At 48.7% G+C, this 17,754-nt stretch overlaps 2 protein-coding genes across 8 annotated transcripts in view; one reads left to right on the top strand and one right to left on the bottom strand.

Annotated features, from left to right (window-relative positions):
* Positions 1-824: 824 nt before the first annotated feature.
* On the bottom strand, positions 825-13,971 carry DRAM2 (DNA damage regulated autophagy modulator 2). Of its 4 annotated transcripts, XM_080569367.1 has the most exons (10): positions 13,873-13,971; positions 13,053-13,198; positions 10,544-10,636; positions 9,630-9,788; positions 8,862-8,929; positions 8,159-8,298; positions 5,518-5,695; positions 2,719-2,801; positions 1,592-1,684; positions 825-1,160 (listed from the first exon to the last, which is right to left on the bottom strand). In XM_080569367.1, exons 4-10 carry the CDS (start codon positions 9,758-9,760, stop codon positions 1,053-1,055), a joined length of 801 nt encoding a protein of 266 aa, XP_080425493.1. In that variant the 5' UTR covers positions 9,761-9,788; positions 10,544-10,636; positions 13,053-13,198; positions 13,873-13,971; the 3' UTR covers positions 825-1,052. The 4 variants fall into 4 exon arrangements, with proteins under 4 accessions (XP_080425493.1, XP_080425494.1, XP_080425495.1 ...); XM_080569368.1 differs by lacking the exon at positions 13,053-13,198 and having other exon boundaries at positions 13,873-13,929; XM_080569369.1 differs by lacking the exons at positions 13,053-13,198; positions 13,873-13,971 and adding an exon at positions 11,456-11,591.
* CEPT1 (choline/ethanolamine phosphotransferase 1) overlaps positions 12,604-17,754 on the top strand; it is a 27,689-nt gene continuing 22,538 nt past the window's right edge. Inside the window, exons 1-2 of one of the 4 annotated variants that reach the window (XM_080569337.1) lie at positions 12,604-12,749; positions 15,501-15,902. In XM_080569337.1, coding sequence (XP_080425463.1) covers positions 15,507-15,902 — 396 coding nt within the window. In that variant the 5' untranslated portion in view covers positions 12,604-12,749; positions 15,501-15,506. Of the gene's footprint in view, positions 12,750-13,976; positions 14,073-14,314; positions 14,665-15,500; positions 15,903-17,754 lie in introns of those variants that run through there. The other 3 variants (XM_080569338.1, XM_080569335.1, XM_080569336.1) reach the window with 3 other exon arrangements.

Here is a 17,754-nt window from a genome sequence, read left to right as displayed (position 1 = left end):
TAATATGGTAGGTCTGTGTGTAAACAAATAAACATTTACTTTGCTATACTTTGCTAGAACTTGATCAAGTGTGTGTTTCAAAGGTTTCTGGCTTGATCTGGATGTGACTTCCATGTGTGGGAGATTGTGAGAAAACGCTCAGTATATGCACCCTGGCACCTCTCAGGTGTCTAGCACCGAAAGCTTGGTGGAGCTCAGCCTCGGGAGCACACTGACATGCTGCAAGGTCAGACTGAGGGCTGGCAGCGCACCGTATGGCAGTGTTTGGAAGCAGCAAGAGAAATGAGCAGATGGCTCTAGGGTTGGGGACTGTCCCAGGGGAGCATTAGGGACGTCAGTGCTACCAGGATGTATGTCGTGTTATGCTCTGTGCGTGTTTAAGAGGTGGTGCTTTCCCTGTGAGTGAGCAGGACACCGCCTGCATAGCCCAAATCTTCCTAGACTTGTGCAATGGGGATGGCTCTGCACGTGAACCCTTGAACAAACCTGTCCATCGGCTCAAACGGCTGCTAGGTAGCTTGTAGCAAGAGGGGAAGCTCTTGCTACTGGCTGTCTCCCGTCCAGCTGTGGTGCCGAGAGGACGTTCCTTGAGGGTGGCTCTGGCGCAGCGTGCTGGTCATGGCTCAGCTCCAGCTGTCCCAGTGGGGGAGCTGTAGGTACAGAAGGTTGGGGCTGGAGCCCAGCTCTAGGCAGGGCTGGGGGCTCCGTGCTTCCCAAAGGACTTGGCCCGAGGAACACTGTAGAGAACAGGGCAAGGGGCTGAGGGAGGCGAGTTCTGTGCCGCCTCTCTGTTGGGTGTAACGGAAGTGATGAGGATGCGTGAGTCTTTTAATAACCTTCATTTAATTCTTTCATGACATTGGCATGTGTAGAAATGTTACAGGCTTGTTTACAATACTGATAACATTTGCATTGCTGTGTGGGTTAATAGCAAAGCCCTTCATGTCAAGTAGAATACAATCACTTCATATTTTTTTTATATAAAATAAGTGCGAACTGTTATTGCTATTAAATTCCTGAGTTATGCTGAGAACATGTTCTCTTCACCTTCATTAGATGCTCCCTGCTATCAGCAGTGTCTGTTCATCAGCCACAAAGCTCTGTGGTGTGTTATAGAGGGTTCGTCCATGCAAGCTAACAACTGCACGCAGGGAAATTTTCTATACAGGAAAAAAGAAAGAAACCACAACTTAGCAGGCTTGTCATTTGCTCAGCATGGACAGTTTCAATAGTCGGATGAAACAACAAAATGCAGATCAGCTCTAGAACTACTAACCCGGCTCCCACACTGTCCTGGACTGACTCCGCAGTTTGCCTTGCAAGCCTATAGCAAACCTCCCCCGTGACTGGGACAGATCCTGCAAGTGAAGCTGGGTACAGCTGGGCCGGGATCTGTGTGTTAACACAGTGGGAGTAGATCCTACCGAGGATGAAAGGACCATTTAATGCTGTTCATGCTGCGGCTCTTCCAGCCTCAACAACTGACACGTACTGGTTAGCTCAGAAGCCGGTGAACACAGCCCACCTTGCACCATGTCAGGCTATTTAGAGCTTGGAGAAGCAGAGCACTTAATGTTAACATTCATTTTACCTGAAAGTCACGAATATAGGTGAGGAAAAAGCTGAGGAAGGAGAATGCTAGTGACCACTCTGAGACGGTACTGATGATGTGAGCCGTGTAGCCCTGTTCAACAGTGAGGGAGAGGGGGAAAAAGTCAGTATTAGAAAGTCCTCTTGACTCTGTAATGGCACAAAGACAGCTCGCACATATGACATCCTGCATCCACAACTATTCTATTCAGAAAACAAAATTTCTTAAGAGTATCTGGAGTTCCTCAGAATGAACTGCTCAGTCGGTACAAGCGCAAGGATAACCAGGAAGACACCAGCTCCACACACCTGAGATCACCCCACGGGGAAATGCATATCCACCTTGCAAAAAATGAAGGCTCAATAAAAGCTTGTTGTGGCCAGCAACAAAATCCCTTTACAAAAGTAATCCCATCTTCCAAAAAGTTCGAGGGTCTCCCGGGATGTGAACAGACCCCGGGGATACTCTTTGTGCTTTAAAGAGGGAGGGAGGAAAAGCCCTCCAAAAGCAGCCTGCATGATATTTTCTCCAGCAACCTCCTGTGCCTCCTGCAGTGACTGGAGAAGGAAGGGCAGGGCCGGGGATGGAGGCAGAGCCACTGAGACCTACGTGCCCTGGCCCCTGTTCTCTGTGCCACTTGGCATCCCTTAATGCCCAGCACTTACACTTCACTGCCATCTCCAGCATCTGTATCTTTTGGCCTTTTTCACCACCGTACCCCACCAGATACCCACCGAGCAGCAGTTAGGAACTCTGCTTCACAGCGACCTGCCAGCACGTTTCATTGCTTACAGTTACCTGTAACGGGGACTGGGAACTTCTGATCAGGGCAGACCAGATAGGCGGTTATCCTGACAACCACTTGAAGCAGTTCAATTACCATCCATCAACGAGATTAATTTAAAGTTATGCTTGAAGCTGCAACTGCTTTGCTCAGGACAGCACTTCAGCAAGTAGCTGCATGCTGGCTCAGCTGCTAAGGCTCCCTTGTCCTCTCCCATCCCAAGTACATGTTCTGAAAGCACCTAGCTATCTACAACTGCAATAAATTCCCAGATATGTTATTTACCCTGTGACAAACACACATTTTTTTGCTCTGTTGCGTTTTGTTTTCTTTTTCCACTCACTTTTTCCTCTGGGTCCCAGTGCAACTTTTGCACTAGATTTGTTCCGTACAGGCCGCTATACAAGACAAGTGAGGAAACAAACACTAAAAAAATATGTTAAGGAAGATTCAAGACAAAGATTGAGCAACTTGGAAATGTCACATTGGCTCTCGGTTGTTTCAAGCTGAGTTTGCAAGGAGATCTCTGTGTGTTTTCCACAAGGTCTTCTCAGCATAACAAATAGTAATGGTGATGTTAACAGCTTCACGTCATTCTCTTCAACTTGTAGGTTGTTCCAACAGCTAATTTGGATTAATGTCACATGAAAAGATTAATTCTAAGCTACATCAATCATCCCTGTTTTCTGGATACTGCACCTTGTAATACCTCCTTGATCTAACAAAATTTCCGTGTTATGTGAACCATGCTTAGCACTTTCAGGTCTGCAGTGGTAGTTTCCAGGCTAACAGTGTGTGCCTCCCTTTCTTTGACTGCTTTTCAGCTTCTCAACCACCTTGAACCCCTGGTGCGTGGGTTACAGGCCAGAACACTGTACTGTTTGCAGCAGTGCCAAGGAGGAGGCTATGAGCATTCCTGTTTCCCTCTCAGCCCACTCAGGGTTCGATAACTGGTCTGGTGCAGCAGCCAAGGAGAAATGCTACATGATAATGATTCCCCGTTTCATTGGAGACCTGGCGTATTTCTAAGGTAATAAGATAATGCTTTTTCAGTACCTTACAGAGGGAAAGTATGCTACACCAGTGCTACTGCCTTTACAAGTGAAAATTAGAACATTAAGTTACAAAAGATCTGGTTTTCATGTAATTATTAACTTCTTCAATCCTTAATGAGATTAAACACCAAAAGCCTCCTGATGTGCAAGATTATTTTTGGCGGTGAACAAGGCTGACCTTACTGGCACAAACATCTTTGAATGCTCAGACTTTCAAAGCCTGTTTAAAACATTGATGTGAATAGTCAAGGGAGCTCTGTTACTGATCTGAATGCAGGATACCCAGCTCACTGCTAATTAAAATGTGCAGCTTTAGTAGCTGTTAGTTTTCTGCCTGAGTTACTACTGCAATGAAAAGAATTTAATGGTTGTGATACAAAATATCTGGCTCCTGTCCTCCACTGGTTACAGAGCAGGTAATTAACTGTTTTGCTTGTTCTGTGTTGACAATTCTGTCTCACTCCAGCAGTGGATAAGAAGCATTTTTAGATTTCCTTCTGTCATTCAGTACCAGAAACAACCAAACAACCATTTCACTATGGCCCTAGACTTCTTACTATCCTTCCCTTATTACATCATTACATTACTTACGAACTACTCTAACCATTTCCCTTTTATTCCCCTTCCACATAAAAATGTATGTACTTATCATTATTTTTACAGCTGTCTTCACTTCCCTCTAATCTTGGTTAGACCATACTGATTTAAAAACCTCTAAAGATCTTGGGCTTGTGGATTTTTCGGCATCTGTAAAAGGCTCTTAACTTGAATCAGTTCATATTGTTCCATTTTCGTCTTCTCCAATTGTATTTGTCTCTCAACTGTTCAAAGTCAAAAATATTGTTCTTCTCTGGCACCAACAATTTGTTATGGACTGCAATTCTCTGAAGTTTCACAGATGACTTCCTTACTCTGTATCCAGCCTCCTCCTTCTCACCTCTTTATGGATAACCAGCCTGTGCCCAGATTATATCATCTTGCTGTGGGAATGGGAACTCAGTGATCAGTGAGATGGTCTGTCAGTGGGAAATGGGCATGTGGTTTGGTGTTAGTTTTGGCTGTCAGCCTAGAAATAAGTAAATTTGTGGGGATTAAATAGGTGGCCTTGATTCAACTGCAGAAGGGACAGCATTTAGGCAATGATTTTGGACTCATGTCTTTGGAATGTAAATCCTAATGCTTTAAGTGTTGTAGTCCTGTTTGACACAACTGAGTCATGATCTTCAAAACACAACGTTTAGGTCCATCAGGGTGAGCAGAGGAACTGCTGGGGTTGTTTACTGAGTGGTAAATGACTCTGGACAGGAAAAGGCCTCTCTTTCTGGACGGGTTTGCCTGGGTTTCTGTAAAACCCATCGCTGCTTCCAGCACCCAGAATTCAAAGCTACGGGGAAGGATGGGTTCCAGAGCCAAGGGAAGCTTGTAAGGAATGTGTCAGAAACTTGTTTTTAGAACTCCAGGATGGGCAGGGGAGGAGATCAGAGGTCAAATGGCTCTTCTGACTGCACCTTGGCAGTGTGCTCCGGAGCTGTCGCTCTGATAAATGCCAGCACTTTAAACGTGCTCTGCATGCCAGCTGGCACGGTGCACTACTGCTGCACACAGCTGGGTTACTAGTGCTGCTTTCTGCTACATTCGGTACTTCTCCGTTCTAGGTACATCCAACTACAAAACTTGCTGCAGCACTCCTGTCACCAGGGAGCAGACACTTTCATTTCTTACCTGGCTTTTTTTTTTCCCCCATTAAAACCGTCAGTCTCTTAAGTACGCTTCCCTTTCTCCCTAGCAATCACAGTTTAGAGTCAGGCCTCTTTGTGATAAATTCTTATTTTGCGATTTTCAATCTTAGGTGTAGGAGGAAGGGAGAGGAGAGGGGATGATAACTACTCTTGCCTTTTGTATTGGCTTGTGACTCGCTAGCAGGCTTAACCTGATGGCTCCCTTTTTCCTAAAGTTCCCAGGTTGCAAAACTGAACATGAATACCGTGATACAAGCTGTGTGTCTAACGATGACAGACCTTCTGCGGCACACTCTGATATATCAGCAGGCTAAATTATTGTTGCTGCATTCTGCAGCAAAAGGATACTGCTTGCAATGCTTGAGCTGCACCAGAGTAACACGGTCAGCCGGATCCAAAAGATGTCTTTGCTGTGAATTTCTGGCTGCATCAGGTAGGATAGGACGGTCTGAATCAGCATGTAAATGGCTCCAACTCCAAACGTCAGGCAGGCTCCAACCACGTGTACGTAGTACAGAATACATTTCTAGGGAAAGAAAGCACAGCTTGTATAGAACCTGGTTTCATTTTAAACTTGGGGAATATTTTCTTCTGTAAACGTTTGACACTCCACCCGCTCAATTATCTTCTCATATCCCAAGCTAAAGAGTTCAGGACTGTGTCAGCATGTGGATTTTCTTGGAAATCTCAGAGTTAGCTGGAAGCCAGCACCTGCCAGCTCTCTGAATTGCTGGTTTTTGGCAAGTTCTTGGGGCTAAATTAGAGACCACAGCTATATCTTAACTACAGGAATTCATAAAAGCTGCCCTCACTACCACACTGGGCGATAACACAGAAACTGGATGGCGGAATCCCTGCAGCTGGGAAGGCAGCAAGAGTGACAACACGCTACCTGCTGAATGTTTCTACCCCAGGAATTTCTGCATCTATGAAGGATAATGCAACAGAGGACAAACATGATGCACAATTCTAGTCCCCCAAATGAAGTTAAAAATAATGAGGTTTAGCACTTCTCTGAAAGACTCCAGTTTGAACAAGCCTTGTTTGTCAAATTAGAATCTTAGAATACTCAGAGGGAACAAGGTTGAATCAAACAGTAATAAACGCGTTAGGAGAATCAACTGTCAAATAATAAGCATTAAATCTGGAAGCTATTCCAAGAAAAACAATTGAACTTGAAATTTATGTTATTACAATGTCACGCTCAGTCCTTTCCTCTTATCCCTGACTGAGCACAGTAGCCAAACACAGCAAATAAAAAGCATCTTGTCAATTGTACAACGCATTGGCAGCCTCTCTGCAATCCAACTGTGCAGGTAATCTTCTTTGCCCTAATGAATGAGACTGTCTATGTATTTTACTGAACAGCTATTAAGATCAGGAATTGGAATCACCCTTTCCTCACAATCTTTGTGTGCTGATTAATTAAATGAAATTTAACTGCTGCATCCACAGCAGTATAACAGAGACGGCAATTTGCATCTGAATAGCCAAGTTGTAAAGGTGTGTGTCCGGTGCTGCTCAGTAAGGTGTCAGCAGTGAGAAATCTTTCTCCTATGTGAGAGGAAATCAGTAGCCACAGCTAGAACTGAGCCATAGCACTGGCTGAACACCATAAATCAAAGCCCCTCTGAGGATGTGCCTTGTGCCATCACTTCTACTCCCAACCAGTGAAAGCTGTCCGGAGCTCTGCCTGACGGCTGTTCCCTTTGAGCAGCTTTGTACATTTTCAAGTTCAGTTGTCTTCAGTAACTGGTGGACTTCATGGGGCTTAGCTCCTTTTGCTTCTGGGATGGCCTCCAGACAATCCGCAGCATCACTTGGATACGCAGGTACATCATTTCCACTTTTTTCTTGCTCAAGATTAAATGTCACAGAAACTATATAACAAAGGAACATTCACTTTCTACATTTTGATTACCTACAAAACGCAGATATAACCTCTCCTGACCAGTGGTGGAAGGCAATCATGCAGCCAGACGCAACCTGGAGGCTCTTGCTTGGTGGTTATGTTGGTGGGGGCTGTGGCCAGTGAGTCTGGCTAGGGTTCTAAAAAATAAATAGACCGAGGCCTCCAAAAAAAAACCAAAAGTCAGCATACTGAGGTTTCTAAGACATGGGCTGCTGAAAAAATTGGGAGAGCTGTGCTATGGGGAAAGGAGATGAGAGAAAAAAGGTGGAGATTTCCTGGAGCTTTTCTGTTTCGCTTTTTCTTGGCCCTAATCCAGCAGGAGACCAAGGGGCCACTGCAGCCTCTAGTGGCTAAAGGCACTACTACAGACCCTGAAAAATCCAGCTCGTTAATTAATATGATGAGGCTGGCAAGTACACAACCGTCTTGCGTGTAACAGCCAGCGATGCTGAATCTAGTCCTGCTGATGGTGTGATACGTGAGAATATCGGGTTTTGAAAAAACAAGGAAAAAAAATGTATTGAGGAAAAAAATAGAGATACTGGGAGAAATTCAAAAGCTGGTTGACATTGCAGTGTTTTCAACAATTGCACAGGTTTTGCAGGGAAAGATACCTAGGAGGGAAGATTTTTTTTAGAGCTGGACTTCTTGTGGGGTTGGGTGTTTTTTCTGGCTTTACTTCCAGTTCTAAGTTTTTGACTATTTGACGCTTGATTCTCCCATATTAAAATATGATATAGTTGTGGTCTTCTCATCTGGAGTTAAAGCTTTCAAATCTCCTACAAGGAGATGCAAGATGAGTTTGCTTCTTGCAAAACTTCTGGTTTTTGTTTTTAAATGGTTTGGAATTTTGTGAATAGCTGCTCACAAATTCCAGTGGATAAAGCAAATAAGAAATATGTAAAGAAATTCCAAACTATTAACAGTTCTCTGGAGGGAATTCGATTTAAAAAAAAAAAAAAAGTTTTCCCTCAAAAGTTTTGCCTTTAATAAACTCCCAGTTTTACCAGGTATCTCAGTAAACAAACAAACACAGAACTCTGGACAGGTTCAAAACATTGCAAGCAAAGCACAAACCTGGAAATTTGCAATAATACAAAGTCCAAAACAGCTCATCAGTCCCAGTGTCAGGCCGATCTTATTAAGCTTGATGATCTTGGATTTTTCTGGATTCAAAGCATAAACTTGCTTGTAACGGACATACATGGTAGCCACACCTGCAAATGAAAAACACCAATGTGTTTAAGATTTTAAGCTGTCAAGTAAACTGTTTTGTTTAAACTGGGAAGATGCTGAGTGACAGTAGCATCTATTTAAAATTCAAAACCTGTCTTAGGAATAGGACAGCTGAGAATTTGGAAGCCAAAACTGAAATAACTTATTAGATTTTTCTTAGAATCATAGAATCATTAAGGTTGGAAAAGGCCTTATCTCTTTCACTTGAAAAACATATTGTTTTTTCCCCTCTCCGTAACTGCAGCACAAGTAAGATGACTGCCTTAACTCTGCATTTCTATTTCTCACACCAGTTTCTTTATTTGTCTTTTTAAAATGTATTTTTGGCCTTCTGGAATCTGCAATTGTCATGCTGGCTTTGTGGGTAAATCCCTGCAATATACTTTTCTCTGAATTACTTAAGAGAACTAGGATTAGTTGCTTAAAATTTAGCTTTTGATGAGAATTATGGGCTGTTTTAATGATCCGGATAAGGAAACCATTTCAAACGCTGTGCATCCCAGAAGTGCATGCAGTTTGCCATGGACAGCTTTCCTATACTCACCCAAGAAAGCCGAAATATTTAACATGATCCCAAACAAGCATCTTTCTGGAGGTATTGTCCCTGTATCACTGTAAGAGATAAATGGAGTGATACATATCTATATTAAAAATACGTGCAACATAACTTTACTTATTTCAGTCTACGAAGAAACCATAAGAAAGGTTTGTAAAAACCCTCCCAGCTATTTTTCACTGTTTTCATTACTCAAACAATACTGTGCTTGTTTCTAGAGCTCTAGAAATAAGCATGGTGAAAACTGCAAGCCTTAGAACAAGGAATTAACATGGTTGGTATAGCCATTCCTTTTATTCTGATCTTGATTCCACAATAAAAGGTGAATAAATAGTATTAAAACTGGGAAATGAAGCACCTGGAAATCTGAAAGACCAAAATTAAGGCCATAGGTACAGCCTTGATGGTATGCAGTTGGCATTGTAGATTACAGTACAGCTTTACTGACAAAACCAAGCCTGGAGAGAGCAAGACGCTGTTCTCCAAACAGGGTTGGAGACGCATCCCCAGATTTCTTGTTCATCATCATTTTAAGGATACATTCACAGAACCACAACTTAAAGGACAGATTAGATAGACAGACAGCTTTGAATTGACTTACAAATTTGTTTAGTAATTTGTATGCAATTTTAGAACTGGAGCTGTTGGGTAAGAACTGGTGTTTAAAGTTTGGAGTTGGGGAAGAATTCAGAGGCGTGAGAGGCCAATTCAATAACTGTGATACAGTTATCAGGGCATTGTGTGCACATTACTAACCTGATGTAGGGCACCAGAGGGTCAACGTGGTGTAGGACGATGGCGGTGATGTATGAAAACACAAAAGATGCAGCTGACCAAACAACCAAAGACGCAGGCAAGAAAGAGAGTCCTTGCTGGAACCACCACATTTCAGAGCTGACTTCTAACCTCTGAACACTGTGAGGAATTGAATAAAAAAGTTTACTGAAAATAACTTTTTTTTGAGGCAAGCTGCGGCTGTACTGCACACAGCTGCTATTTGTTCACAAGCACACCTTTCCAGGGCCTATCTTTTGCTGACCTTCTCTAGCAAGCATGTCTAGGTGAGCTTGCAGGAGGCCAGTTCAACAGATTCATCAGACAATGCGTAACAATGCGTAATGAACATTGCTCGTTTACCAGGAACTGGTCGCTGTCCTGTGTTTGTGCTTCTTTTAAGCCTAGAAAATTACTGATTCAAACCCTTGAAAAGAATGTATAATTACGTAAAACTAAAGGTTCAGCTGCTTGTCAGGAAGATGTTAGGGAACAGATAAACAAAAGATGTAGTTACTAAGAATGGAGTGATATAGTTCCTTGCTTTCTGACCCTTGAACTTTCATTTTTAAACTAAATACAAAATAACACTTGCCTTCTCATGTTGATTTTTATTTTAAGACTGTAATGCAATAGAAATAGTAATCAATATAGGTACACAATCACATTTCTCATATGAATAAATTGGGAATTTGTATGAAAGAGAAATGCGTATTTTGCACAGCATTCTCTGTTACGGATGTTATATGCCTGGGCACGTAATTCAAAACTTCAAGCAGTCAGTCTGATGCTTGGATTTTAATTTTCCTTTAATATTTAAATGTTAATAGCCTTAGCTTTATTTCCGAGCTAATAGATTTGCCTGAAACCAACCAACCAGCCAACATGCCACACACCTGTGAATAAGGACGTCAGAAGAAATGTCACCTCAAGAGTAATCCAAAGTCATCTTCCTGAAGTTCTCTGTTTGCTTCATTTTTTTCCTAAGTCTTTGAGATAGAAAGGAAAATAATCAAGATGTTACTTCTAAACATTTTACTCTATATTGTTTATTCTCTTTCTTAGCACCTTCTCTTAGTCGTTGCCACGGACAGGACACTGGATTAGATGGACTTTTGGCCTGACTCAAGAAGTTTTTTCTATGTTCCAAGTGGTTTAAAAAATGAAGCATGTGCATGGCGGGATGGTAGCAATGCGGGAAAACGGGTGTTGAGGACTTATGGATTCACAGGACCTTTCTACAGAAGGATTTAACTTGAAATGAGAAGCTTTCAGGAACAAAATAGAATGCAGCTGTTCCAACGCAACAAAAACCAACGCCTACATCACTTTTTTCACGAGGAAGGGGACAGAGCGCGGAGTCTTCCTGTTTCATTGTGAATGGGCATCCTGACGTGATGCTGGTGCTGCGCTAAGTACGTGGCAGGATGGGTGCTGAAGCATGGCAGCATGCAACCTGCATTTAAACAGAGACCCCACGGCTCCCGCCTTCTCTTCACGTGCTGCCATTTTCACACGCCCGAGAAGTCGTCGGAGATGAGACTGCGCTGCGTTCCTGATAGCTGGCGATATCTGTGAGCTTGCACAGCTGTGTGCAATACTGGGGTGCTGGGCGGCTTTGGGGTACCAGCCCCATGTGGACTGGTAGGGGTAAGTGACGCAAAGCAGATTCTCTGCCCGTTGGAGTATTTGCGCACGTAGACAGGTAAATTAACCTGGGCTGAGGTGAGGTTCGTAAAGCGGAGCAGCTGCTCCTGATGTGCCCCCTGGGTGTTGCTCTCCCCACACAGAAGTGTGTCCGTGCTCACCAGCGGTGTCTGCTCCCTGCTGCCGACCAGCCTCCCTCGGTCAGGACCAGGAATCACAGCCCGTCCCGTCACAGCCTGCAGCTACGGCCTGGGCACAAATTAGCACCGTTTTCATGTGGTCAGGTGTGCAGAGCAGTGCGGTTGCTGCAGGAGCTGTCAGAGCTGTGGCCAGGCAGACTTCTTACCCTGCGTACAGCCGCGGGCTGGCACACCCGAACGGCCTGGGGACCAGAGCTGGGCTGTGCCCTGCTCCCGCCCTTCCGCCGGTACAGCCCCTGCCAAACTCACCTTACGATAAAACCGCTTTGTAAATTTTGTCCGCTAAACTCTCTTTCTCAGCTCTGTCAGGGTCTGTCCTGAATTCCTCTCATCTCCTTTCATCTTCCTTGACGTTTAAAGCTTTTTCAGGGTAACCAAGTCACTTTTCTCGCCGTTACGTGGGCAGACTGTATGCACCGGGCACGGGCTTTGCTCTGCGCAGAGCGCTGCGTGCGTTTACGGCACTGCCTGCTCGACAGAGCTTCGGGCTGAAGCCTCGTCGTGTCCCTGCCAGCTCACGGGGCTCTGAAGCAGGAGTGGCCGGGCGGGCACGGCTGCACAAAAAGGCACCTCAGAGCACCGGCGGCAGGATGGGATCGCCTTGCAATTCGTCAGCTGGACAGCCCTGAGATAAATTATTATTAGAGCCTCATCCTGCCCTATTGTTTTCAACAGTAAGAAATAAAGCACGCTCAACCTCCTTGTTTTTTCAGCTAGGTCCTTTGCCAGCTGATTATATAACGGCAATGGCTGGCCTCTCTTTTCAAGTATGATTTTCTTAAACATTTATCCCGATTTGCAGGCATTTCTGTGTCCTAAAGCGGTGGGTCAAGCCCCAGATCAACTGTCACAGGTCCTTCCTGTGGTGGATATTATTAAATTATTACCAAGAGCAAGTCAAGCATTTTAAAAATAAGTATCTCTGAGGTTTTTCTTTAGATGCAGGAAGTGTGCACCAGCATCTGCACATGCTTGATTTGAGCATGTGGAATAGAAACTACAGATGTAACGAAAACGAAAGGCAACTGAGACTATTCATGGCAGAAAGTTAACATAATGCTGAAAAGACGGCTGGAAGTATGTGTTGAAATTGGGGAATTTCTATGTTAACGCTGACAACCAGGCTGTCAGCCTGCCCCTGCCCTGCTCTCCCAGCACGACAGGCGGAGGTGCGGCCACGCTAAGGGACAGCAAAACCCTCCAACGCCCGCGTTAAAGGAAGAAAGAGAAAGCGAATTGCTGCGTGCGCTCCTAGGTGAGCACAGAGGTTGGACGGGGACGAGCCCCAGAGGGACCTGAGTGCATTCATTTGTGCAACTGACTGCCGGGGTCAGCCCGACACCGGCGGGTAAAGGTCCCTAAGCAATCCCCCAGGGACTCGGAGCCAGGCGGTAGGAAACGTGTCCGCTTCGTAATGACGGGTGACTTGTTTTGAGCGTTTTCTCGGTAGAGATGCCAAAAAAAAAAAAGTCGCTATTAATTCTGCACATGGTGCTGAGCCCGTCGCCCAGCCGGGGGAGAAGCAGGGGGGCACAGGCGCCGTGCCGCCGGGACGTACCCATGCCGATGCCGGTGTCGATGCCGGTTTTAGAGCCGGGACGTCCCGGTGCCAGCTCGGTGTCCCTCCGGCTGACCTCGGGCGCCGGGGGCCCGGGACGAAGCGGGCTGGGGCTGCTGGGGAGCAGCCGCTGAAGTCCGGGAGTGCTGCGGGCAGAGCGGGGACATGGCGGGGCTGGGGGTGACCGGGGGGGGGCTGGGGGTGACCGGAGGGGGGTCTGGGGGAGCCCAGGGGGTCTGGGGGTGATTGGGGGGTCTGGGGGAGCCCGGTGGGGCTGGGGGTGACCGGGGGGGCTGGGGGTGACCGGGGGGGGCTGGGGGAGCCCGGGGGGGGCTGGGGGTGATTGGGGGGTCTGGGGGAGCCCGGGGGGTCTGGGGGTGACCGGGGGGGTCTGGGGGAGCCCGGGGGGGGGCTGGGGGTGACCGGGGGGGGGCTGGGGGTGACCGGGGGGGTAATGGGAGGGCTGGGGGCGAGGGGAGAGGGCTGGGGTGGGAGGGGGGCAGCTGGGGGGGGCAACAGGGGAGGGCTGAGGAGGGAGGGGGGCAACTTGGGGGGGCCGGGGGTGAGAAGGGGAGGGATGGGGGCAAGAGGAGGGGGCTGAGGTGGGGGCCCCGGGGGTCCCGATGGGGGCACTGGGGGGCCGCGGGGGGGTCTCGGGGGCAGCCGGGGTGTGTGTGGGGGGGGGCCCGGGGGGCCGGGCTGGGGGTCACCGGCGGGAGCGACCCCGGGATAACGGGGGCTGGGCGGGGCGGGGCGGGGGGGGGCCCTGAGGGGACCCCCGGGGGCGCTCCCTCCCCCCCCCCCCCCCCAGCGCTTTTACCTCAGCCGCTCCCGCGCCGGCCCCGCGGCGGTGCCGCCCCGAGCCCCGCCCCCCCCGGGACCCGCCCCAGGCCCCGCCCCCTCCCTCCCGCTCCGCCCCCGCCCCGCCCCCCCCCACCCCCCTCGCCCCGCCCCCCGCCCTCTCGCTTTCCGGCCGTCGCAAAAGGCGTCGTAAAGGCGCCGCCCGGGCGAGGAGCTGAGGTAAGGCCCGGCCGCCTCCTCCCCGGTTCCCCCCCTCCTTCCCCCCCCCGGTTCCCCGCGGCTCCTCCGGGGCTCGGGGCCCGGCCCGGGGCGGGTGTGCGGGGCCGGCCTCGGGGCCCTGCTGCGGGTGGGCACGGGGCTGGGCGCCCCCCACAGCCGGGCCGCACCGGGGCCGCCTCCCCCGGGCCGGGGCCGAGCCCGAGGCTGGGCCCTGCCCCCCCTCCGCCCCCGGTGGGAGCCCCGCGGGGCGGCTCGGCCCGGCTCGGCCTGGGGCCAGGCCCCCCGGGGGCCGGGTGAGGCGGGGTGCCGGCTTAGCGGGCTGGTGCCGAAGCAGGGCTCTGCGTGCTGGCTCTCACCGCTTCCCCTCGCGGCTTTTCCTCCGTGGGAAATTGCCCTAATTAAGCAGCGCAGGGTGGAAACGAGAGCGCTCGCTGTTGTGCCGCGGCTGACCTTTGGCTTAGGGAGCTTGTTCCCCCCCCCACCCCCCGGTGTGTGACTTGCTCACGGTCTCAGGGATAACTTATCTTCCTCCCTTGGACTTCACTCTGCTTAACAGTTAGGGTTATGAAGTTATTTAGGTTGACTGTACTAGGTAAATACTAGATATTTTGTAGCCTGCTTTCCTTCTCTTTCTCTGCTCGTCTGTGTGGGGAGTTATGTGGTTCTGGTCACCCTCTGTCAGGAGAGGCAGCGCCGCGAGGTCCTCGGTGGCACTGGGAATGCTTTTTGTGACCCCGCGTCTTCTTTTCACAGCTGGTGTCTGTGGGCTGCCTCTGACCAGCTAAAGCTCCGTAGCTCCTGCATGTTCTTGCCTAAGTGTTGATTAGACACTGAGCTTTCCCCTGAATTAGGTTGAACTTGGACAAGAAAACAGCCACCACGGCAAAACTGAAATAAGCATTTCTCAGGTCACCGTTTCTTATAACTGCCTTTAAGGGGTTGTTGCTCCTCAGCAAAGAGGCAAAGCTGCTTCAAAGCTGTGTAACTTAAGATTTCTCTGTATTTGTTCCGCTCTTAGCGCTATCAATTGATAAGCTGAGCAGGGTGCATCGGTTACACATCGCTCACTCTCCCGGGAGAGCGACGTGCGGGGCTGAGTGTGCTCTAGTCTGTAACGCAAGTCAGTGGTCTGGTGTCAGCTGCTGCTGAAATTGAGGCTGGTGACTGCAGGGTATTTGCTTCAGTAGGCAGCAGGAAGGGAGAACAAGTGCAACTGACTATTTTATAACTGCGTTGAGAACAGTTGCTTCCTGTCTTCCCTCAGCAATTCTCCAAATACCTCTTGTCTAAGGGAGAGCTCTTACAAAATCTTTGGTTTGCTGCTGGCAGATGAAACACTCTGTGGAGCGTTGCTCAGAAACTTTTGGTACCTTTAAATCCCCCCCCGTGTTCTTCACCTTCAGTGTGTCTCCCCCCTTTGTGTTGCAGGGTCTTATGATTCTCCGTAACAGCCGTTACCTGCCAAATAAAAATTCTGACGCCACCCGATCCATGAGCGGGCATCGAAACCTCAAGAGGCGATGTGGGGAGTCGCATCTGGAATCCCCCGCGGGCTGCGGGCACGGTCCTGCCGCTGGCTGCGTGTTAAGCAAACTGGTTCAGCTGCCTACACCTCCCCTGTCAAAGCACCAGCTAAAACGGTTAGAAGAACACAAATACCAGAGCGCTGGGCGATCGCTGCTTGAACCCCTAATGCAAGGGTACTGGGAATGGTTAGTTGGAAGAGTTCCAGCCTGGATTGCCCCGAATCTGATCACCATCATTGGACTGTTAATAAATATCTTTACAACTCTGCTATTAGTATATTACTGCCCAACAGCTACAGAGCAGGTAAGCGGTGGGCTCCTGCCTCTGTGGGAGCTGTTCCTCCCTGCCTAGCCCGCGGTCCTCGGACGTTCGGGCTGTTCTCTGTGAACGGTTGTAGTGCCTGGGCATCTAAACGAGTGCCTGCATGCAAAAAGAGCACGTGGGGATTTGGGGTTAGCGTGCTGCTTGCTGCGTGACGTGACGGGGTTCCCCTGAGGGCTGATGGAAGGGGTGCCGTGGGCCAATAGTCCCAGCTGGAAATGGGGCCCGGTACCAAAACAGCTCTTCTGATAGCGGCTCTGCTAGGGGGATGTGCTTGAGTCCCTGTGCGGACGGTGAAGAAATGGATTTCCATCTCTTGCGTGCGTGGCATGTGGAGTTCTTGCCTGTTTGCTTTCGCTGCTGGTGGCTGGGTTACTCACCTCTAGCTCTCGGAGTTGCCACACGATGAGCAATGCGAGGTGACTCGGCTGGCAGTTAGCTCTGTTTGCAAACCCGGCTGGAGTTGCGACACGGGGAGCAGCCCTAGATCAGGCCAGGGGCCGAGCACCGGAGAGGTGTAGCTCGGGAGGTCGAGGCAGAGAGCTTCCTCTGCGGCTGGCCTGCCCAAACCCCGCGTCCTGAATGAAGCGAATGCCTTTCTGCACCCTTCTCGGGCCCTGTGTTACCGAGTAGCTCAGGTCAGAGCTGCAGACGCTCTGGGGGAACGCGCGGTAGGCTCCTGGAGCAGCCGCTTGCGGTCTGCGATGGGAGAAGGCTGGCTGAAAGCCAGGGCTGTGTTTGTTCTGGATGCACTAAAAGCTTGTGACCTGTCCTCGTTGGAACTGCCTCAACTTCGTGTAATTCCTGGTTTCAAGGGTACAAAGTCTTTTTAAGGGATTTCAAGTTACTAGCTTCAAAGGCTTTTTTCTCCCTCACTAGGGAGAAAACTCACGGAGTTGCCTGATAAGGCACGGGAGAAGACTTTCATTTTTCTGTGCTTTAAAAGTTCTGTTACTTGGACGTTTATTGTCTTAAAAGATGCTCGTATCTGAATGTAATGAAAGGGATTTATCTGGTACAGGAAATATGTTACATGCCAAACAGCTGGAGAAGATCTCATGAGTTCTAGCTTTTGAAATGTCTGGGCTTCTTCGCAACCAGAGCTGGTAACTCAGGTTGGGAGAATGCTTCTTAGGCAAGTGGCATGTGGCTTGTTCCTTGTGAGCTCACAAAAAGACGAAACAAAAAAAACCCCGTGTAGGCAGGTGCATTCAGCCCTGCACATCCCAGGTCACGTATGACATAGGAAAAGGATGTTTGCCTTCCAGAGATCCACTGGGATGGATAGTTTTAGAAATTCCACCTGTGGAATTCAGCAGGTGTAAGATGTAAAGTGAGTCTTAAGTCTGAGCGGTGAATGCTTAGAGCAGCTCCTCCCTTGTTCAGGCCGTGCCGTTGCTACACACCTTTGTTTTACCTTGCCTCTTACTCTGATAAAGGCGTCGGCCACGGAACCGGAGCACGAAGCTGAGTACAGCTGTGTGCTGGCTGGTGATAAACCTTCGCAAGTACGTGCTAAGCTACACGGTTCAGAAAGCGGTAGAGCTGTAGCTGGCTGTGCTGCAGCTGTTGCACGTTTAACAGCTTGAGAGTTGCTTTGTGCTTAGTGAATGGATTCGTCTTCTCGCTTTAGCTGAAAAATAACTTTCTGCTGAGGTAGCTTTCAGCCTGATCTAGTTTGCCATATGGCACTGCAGCCCGGCGTGCTGGCACGACAGGGAGGGTGCCAGCTCGGTGGCGGAGCTGCTGCTTTTAAGTGTCAGGGAGCTGTCTGGGAAGAAAATGGGACTTTGGGCTTCTAGAAGCAGTTTTCTTCTGACAGCGCTATTGCTTT

The sequence above is a fragment of the Anser brachyrhynchus genome (genome assembly GCF_964034855.1).
Source record: "Anser brachyrhynchus genome assembly, chromosome: 27".
Classification (NCBI taxonomy): Eukaryota; Metazoa; Chordata; class Aves; order Anseriformes; family Anatidae; genus Anser; species Anser brachyrhynchus.
This window is presented reverse-complemented; position numbering and strand designations above follow the sequence as displayed.